This window comes from Cariama cristata, unplaced genomic scaffold, assembly GCF_000690535.1.
Source record: "Cariama cristata isolate BGI_N322 unplaced genomic scaffold, ASM69053v1 scaffold33147, whole genome shotgun sequence".
Lineage (NCBI taxonomy): Eukaryota > Metazoa > Chordata > Aves > Cariamiformes > Cariamidae > Cariama > Cariama cristata.
Window position 1 is genome coordinate 43051 of NW_009628951.1, and position 7735 is coordinate 50785.

The following is a 7735-nucleotide window of genomic DNA, read 5'->3' on the forward strand; positions in this document are numbered from 1 at the left end:
ATTGAAGTAGAAATTTACAAAGTGAAATTCTGGTCCTACTGAAGTTGGTAAAGGTTTTGTCATTGATTTCCATAGGGCCAGCATCACTCTCACTCTAACAAATAATAAACAGAATCACCTTCTAACATCTGGGGTTTTTACTGCAATATACTGTAAGATATCGTATACATGTTGCATTAAATGTAATTGGCGAACTTTGATACCAGGAGACATTTGCACTTTGAAATAAATAGTGACAGGAAATGCTAGTAGCCTTCTAAATTTCCCAAGCAAATCTAACTTTAAATCATGCTTTCCTTAAGAACAGTAATTACATTCTTACCCTAAAAAGTGTCACTGTCCTTAATAAGCCTGCAAAGATGTCATCAAAGGGTCACTGACAGAATCTTCCAGGATAGGGAAATCTACTGCTTAATCACTGCAAGTTGCAGCGACTCAGATCCTAACCACACAAGAGTGGAATGATCTGGAGTGGCATTTACAGGCCAAAGTAAATTGGAACAGATTTGTTTTCTCCAATGATTTATTTAATTACCTTTCAAATTAAGCTAGCTATTCAAGTAATTCTAGAAACAATCTCAAGGTCTTGAATACTCCACGGCAAAACAGATGTGAGCTCTGAGAGAGAACTGTTTGAGTGCCAGGCTTACAGGAGAACTGCAGCAGCAGCCAGGTGTCTATCTCCCTGCTGACAAAGCATGTTTTATCAACTAACTTAATTTTGTAGCCACACTCCACTGGGGTTTTAGAACAGATCAAGCAGACTTGGTATCACAGATGTTAAAGGCCAGAAATCAAAGGTGTTGGCAGAGCAACAGATTCTTGATTCTGCCTTTCAGACCTGGGAGAAACGGAAGGAAGGTTCAACACCAACTGGAGACTCCAATGTGCTTCAGCAAAGCTCAGACTGCTCTACCCTTTTCACAGAGGCACGGGAACTTGTTCTCAGTAGCCACTGCACAGACCTCTCAGTTCTGAACGTGCTCCAAAAGACAACCCAAAACAGCACAACTTAGAGGCACGTTGCAAGGATGTAGCTTCTGAGGGCTGGAGCATTTGGGGACAGCAGAAGGCCCAGCTGTGAACATACACAACTGGGAATGCACGTTTTCTTACATTGCCAGGTGTCAGTTTCTGCAATGCTAAAGGATCGCTGAAAACAATGGTTTCCTAAAAGTTAAGCAGGAAGCAAAAATAAAATTAACAAGTTAACTTCTCAAGAAATAAATGGTGATGAGTCCTGCCTACGAGAGAGGGATGTTGGCTGCTGAGGCCTGGCAGAGCCGGGAGACAGCACTGCTTCTGTTCAAAAATTCTTTACTCACTGTCAGTTACGTATTTCTTCTTGCTTAAAAATGACATTACAGATTCCCCTGGCAATAGCAGAAAATTAATTTCTCTAGACTCCCAGAGTGAAAGCCCTGCATCTTCTATGGACCCAGCTGATCCAAATACTACTCTATTTTCCTCTTTCCTCCTTAAAAAAAAAAGTTAAACTCCAACTGTAAATATGCAGACACGCAAGCCTTCCAAGGCAAGGAAAGAAAATAAAATTGATGAGATCATGAGAAATTCAGTCTTACAGGTACCAAGCATCACCAGAGGATGACTTTGCTTCCCTACCTTGCACCTCCAAAAGCCCTGGCTATATGAGAGGCATGGGCAGCCCTAGTAAATGCCATTTTCTAGCATTCTGGGCACAGCTCCTGTAGTGCAAGTGAGAATATGCAGAAAACACACAAAAAATGTGTTACATTTCAGCACATGCACCCAGGAGAGATGCTGTGTTATATGACCCTGCACACAAGGCAGAAAGCATGTGGAAAGAAGATCCCAAAGACATCAGGTAGAAGGGATCTCTGGAGATCCAGAGTCCTACCTCCCACTTGGAGCAGGACCATCACCAACACCAGAACCATCCACTCTCTGGAACTCTTAACTGGATGATTCCTGTTCTTTTGTATACTGCAGCTAACAGCTTACTAAGTGCTTGGGAGTGTCTGCATGGCAAACAGCCAGAAAGGAGAACAAAACCTATCATGTCCAGGCCTTGCCTTCTAACTTGGACAAGGGAGCAAGCAACATGAGTGAACTGTCCTGTAACACTGAGGAGGAAATCAGTCCCGTCTCTCAGCTCCTAATCATCAGCGAAAAGGGAACCGTGGTCCAAAGAAAATGAAGTCAGCAGTCCACAGGAGAAGGTGAAAGGGCACCTCCCTGGCTGGGGCCCTGCAGATGGATGGCATCCCTCCGGCTGTGCAGGAGTCCTTTCTTCTGCACTCACAAAAGAATCTAAGCAAGTCATTTAAAAGTGCCTCAGGGCAGAGCTTGTCACTAGATCAGGTTTGCCCTGTTAAAATAATAAATGAGGTAATGCATAAAACTGCCTTCGATTTGAGGATGTTTCATTCATAAAACAGAAATACCAACAGCTTCGCTACCAAATAAACTTCATAGATGGTTTAAAAAAGTCCCTGCACCTCTCCTTGCAATACAGCAGAGCAAAGCAGTAGGGATTCCATAGCACAAGACACGCTGTTTCCAAGGATAGCTCTGCAAGTCGAAATGAGACCTGACAACTTCCAGGTCATTAATCTGACAGCGTAAACAGAACACAGGTACCAGTACATGCATTCAGATGGACTAGAGCAATGGCTGCAAGTGAAGAACTAGACAAAGACTATTCTGCTTTTTGTTCTGAGTTTCCAGAAAAATTTTTGTAATCAATTCTCCACTCCCTTCTACTCATCCTCAGGATATGTGGAGCCTGGTGCTGGCTATATTTGTGTTGCTAGCTGAAAGAACAGCAGAACATGCCAAGCATTTAATAACAAAATTCCAGCCTTGTGACACAATCCAGTAATCCCAAGACTGGAAACTAACCTCATATTTCTACTCAGCATAAAACTTTAATCCTAACAAGAGCGCTGCTATTTTTATTTTGCCTGAGCCTTTTCTAAAGACAAGTATCTCACAAATTAAGAAATGTGCTGTAGACCAGGTCGAACAGGGTTGTGTTAACTATGTACATATGGCATCTACAGATTGGTAGGTTTATGGCAACACAGAAACTGCTAAAACTAGTTATGCTAATCTGTGTGCTTTTACACAGAATTGGTTGTAGCTGGATAAGCTCTCGTAGTGGCAACTACTGGTCCCCCAGCACCTTGGGACCCCTCTCAGGACACTGCTGTGATGAGGAAACAAATGGAGAGTTGCAGTGTCCTAAGAAAACCACAGCTGGGCATGAGCATGCATATAGCAATTCTCATCTAGTATCACAACTGCCAAATAGTGAGGCAGGAGGCTTAGCAAGCCAAGACTCCAGGTTCAGGCCAGGGACAAATATGCATTATAGACATGTCCAAGGACCCATTGAGACCTCTGCAAAAGGACGGGAATAAACTCTCCCAACCCCCAGCTGGTGTTTCAACCAGTGTTTGCCTTGATCATTTCCATCACCAGATCCCAAGCACCTTCCTCACTACTGCAGCTATCCTGGCTTCACCACCACTCAGACTTGCAGTACAGAAAGTGCCACCAAACACCTGAGACAACAGCTTTTACTGTCACTAACCGTGCTGCAGATGTGAGGATGTGCCTGACAAAGCTGTTGCACAAGCCTATGCTGTATCCCAGCACAGACAGCAGAACTGCTCATTTGTCTTGACTTACAAGTCACAAAACAGTAGAAAAATTCTGCCACTGCACACAATCCTGTACAGCTGCAATATGTGATGCATAAAACTGCAAATGCAATTGTTCTAGGGGAAGACAGAAATAATACTAAGCTAGCAGAAATAATTTGTTCACTGGGTACATTTATTCCTATACCCAGAGGCACAAAAGGTTTATACACCTGTTAAATAAATATCCAGTTAACTATTCTGATTATTGGACTGCTACCATGCGTAAGGGTTTAACCACAGGGTCCACACAATTTTGTGCTCTCTTGCCCTGGCACTACAATGTTTTCTGCAAAGCTCTCTTTCCATTCCTAACTGTCATGGGTATATTTTGCAAAGACCATGATCTGGACATATTACCGTAAAGGATATACAGAAGCATCACTTACAAAGAAACAAATTTAGCTTTAACCTTGACTAGGTCACCCTTTGTATTACAAGGAAAGATACTCAGTGCTAGAAACAGTCTTATGGATACACATAAGAGGCCCGTATTGAACAACTACTACACTTACTCTGCGAAATGACACCACGTAGAATGTATCTTCCCTTCTGCGAATAGCTTCAAAAAAATCTTGATAGCTCCTTGGAGAGGCATAATACACTTGCAGCTCATTCCCTGAGTTCCTGCTGAGGGGAAGGTAATTATTTTAGACAAGAAAGTTAACTTCAGTGAGACAACAACTTTAAAGACCTGCTTTTCAAAAGAACAGCAGCTCTTCATCCATTGAGAAGCATGAGGATCATTAAACACAGGTGAAGACAGTGAAACTACTGGGTATTTTTTGAAAGTTCAAGGTGCTTTAAAAGTCTTGCTGTGGGAATCTTTTCCAGGCTTGATTTTATTCATGCTTTTGAGGCTCGCAAAAATCTGCTTGCTAGCTCAATAGAAGAAAAAAGTTTAAAGTCAACCTAAAGTGTCTGAAAAATTGTGATGACTTCTGAAAACAGACTTTAGCAAATTTTAGAATGAAATGTCATTCTGAAAAAAAAAATCAAAACATTTAATAATTTCAAAATCTTTTTTTACTGCTAAGAATCCAAACCACTCAAATTGAAAGAAGTGTGAAGTTAAGCATAAATCGAGCTTTCCATTTACTATCAAGTGACAACCCCTCATTCTCTCTCACCAACCATATTTATTTTTTTTTTTTTGCATCTCTTTGGACAACTCAAAGATTTGCTCTTGCTTTTCAATTTAGACAGTGGAGCAAAAATAAGATATTCACATAATTCCAGATTATCTATTTCACAATTCTCATCTTACACATATCAGACACGAGGAAAAGAAACTCTATTCTAAGCAAAAACACTGGCAAGTCATACAATCATGGTACTTATCCACTGTTTATCTTGGAAAGGTGAGAAATTCCTAGCACATATTGCTATCATGTACACTTCCCCAATCCCATTCAAAAATAACATATTTAATCAAATTGGAAAGCTGTACTTACACAAACCATTAGCTGGACCTTCAACCAGTCATTTTAATTCTTTCCCACTTTAATAGCATACTGTCTGTTTGCAGTATTTGTGGCAAAAACACTGATCAGGCTACCACTCCCAAGCTGTCTTCTGCTGACCCAGGTTTTAAACTATGGTGGCTAATTTAGATTATTTTGGTATGTTTCTAAAATACACATAACTATGCACCCAAAACAAGGCACAAATCTATCATCAAGTGATTTTTCTTGAGCAGCAGTAATAGTAGACCTTTACTATCTCCTCTTCCACTGCTAAGATAGTCCTGTTGCAACCAAAGGACTGCAGCTGCCAAGTCAGTCGCCCTTTAACAGGATTGGGGGTCTAAGTCCTGGGGGATCAAGAGCAGGCAGCTCTGCCCTATATATTCTCTTCAGCAGAACTATGCAAGTGAGGAATCGGATCGCATCCTTAACACACAGGAAGCAAAGACTGGAGCTAATTTGAGCTTGATTACTCATTCATAAAAACAACGTAGGCCCACCAAACCACCCCTGAGATTCAGCATTGAAGTTTTACTGTGATAAAAGGCATCACACCCACACGTTGCTCAGTAAAACACATCCTGAAACAGGTCCCACAGATCCGTTTGCTCGCCCACGCTCCAAAACATACAGCTAGACCAAAAAAACACCCTTTTATAACTCTAAATTCAGCCATTGCAGAAAATTGTTCCAAAGCTCTTGGAAAACACCAGGCCTTTACAAAGCTCTCCTGGTCCATGGAACAAATCTAACACTAGTCTCAAATTCCAAGTGATACCAGTAGATGACAGGTATTACACTGTTCCTACTGTTGGGCACCTAAGGGTAACAACAATGGACTGCTCCATGAAAGGGAGGGAGGAACTTAAGATCCAAAACCAGGTGCAAAGCTTGTTTTAGTAATACCTTACCATATTATGAGAAAGTGTCATATTAAACTGTGTATCCAAAACAGTGGTGCTGAGTCTGGCCATTTATTGGGAGACAAATGAGTCTTTTTTGTTTTAAAAGTTTGAAAGTCAGTCTGTTATGCATCACAGAGCACTAAGATGTTGCATATATGCTTGCTTTAAGAAGGAATGAAGTTGTGGACACAGTGCTTTATGCACCAAGAACCACAATTTTAATAACGTAAAATTTAGAAACAGGAAACTAATTGGAGAGTCCCAGTTTGATATCTGGAGCCCTAAAAACACACTTGCAGAAATCCTCATCAAAATTACCTCTGAAGAAAGCTAAATAGACTATAGAGAGCTGAGGGGGTTTAATGATTTCCTTTGAAATCATCTCAATTTTTATCATCCTCTTCTGATTTGACTTCATCGCAATACTTTTCAATTCATCAACTTCATTTTGGAATCCAGGACCAACATGAGAATGTTGGTATCATCAGCGCTACAAAGATAAATCTAGATCCTGCTAATGCTCTCCCATTCATGGATTCAGGTCACCAACAAGGTGAAAACTCAATTTCCAGTCACAGCACTGGTACTAAAAATTAAATGCCTTGACTGTATACTCCACAGGGTTAGCATCAATGACACAACTGAATAAACAGCACCCTTCCTGTCTGTGCAGTTGATGAGGCACAAGCACTGCAGAAAGGAGCTGGGGTACTGGCAGGCAAGCTGAATGTGTGCCAGGGGCACATCTGGAGGGCAACCGCGTACTGGGCTGCATTACGGTCAGGGCCTGGAGCACAGGATGTACAAGGAGAGACAGGAGATGGAGGGAACTGGGCTTGTTCACCCTAGAGAAGAGGAAGATGAGGGGGCTCTAATTGCAATCCTCAGCTTCTTAATGGAGACTACAACAGAGATGGAGACAGTCTCTTCTAACAGAGACACATAGTAAACCTGAAGTTAAAGCTACTTTGAGTAGGAGGTTGGACTGGAGATGTCCAAAGGTCCTTTACAACATAAACTACTCTGTGATTCTATGATTTCATGAAGCATATAATAGCTGATGGCTCTGGGAGGAAGTGTTCTACGTTCTCAGCAGTTCCAGGACAGTCACAGCATGCAGCTGCCATGACTCACTGGTCCTGTTCATTTAAACATCATTCACCTGAAGAAAAAAAATCCCACTTCCTTCTGAGCACAGCAGATTATTCCATGCTGAGCTGCATGATGTTGCATACTGTTTCTAATCATCCAGATATTTTTTTTAAAAAAAGTAATGCAAGCATGTATATTAAACTGCCTTATGCCATGAGGCTTGTTCATCCAGTCTTCAATTAAAACACATATCCTTCATCTGCCTGTAGAATTAAAAAAACGTCTTTTTTTCCTGTAAGTCAAGACATACCAAAATTTGGCAGCCTTGCTGTTTCCTCCCAGGCTGATCCCTGCTTTAAAAGCAGCAATGCAAACAGAAGAGTCACAGCTGTCTTACTTTCAACAGCAACATTTCAGGTGTTCTTCTCAACAAAAAGTCCCCTTTATACTCCATTCTGCTCTTATACTCCTCTTTGGCACTGCAAAGCAGAGAACCTTTTAAACAGTGTCACAGAGAATTCAGGAGAGAGAAATTTGGTTTCCTTAAGCTTTTCTCTCCCGTTCTTCCTGTCTCCAGGGAAGAGGG

The 7735-nt window shown here is 41.4% G+C and overlaps 1 protein-coding gene across 1 annotated transcript in view; it reads right to left on the minus strand.

Moving 5' to 3' along the window:
- Window positions 1-7735, minus strand: part of ATF6 (activating transcription factor 6) — a 76944-nt gene that overhangs the window by 42018 nt on the left and 27191 nt on the right. The window contains exon 12 of the mRNA XM_009704995.1: window positions 4202-4313. Coding sequence (XP_009703297.1) covers window positions 4202-4313 — 112 coding nt within the window. The remainder of the gene's footprint in view (window positions 1-4201; window positions 4314-7735) is intronic.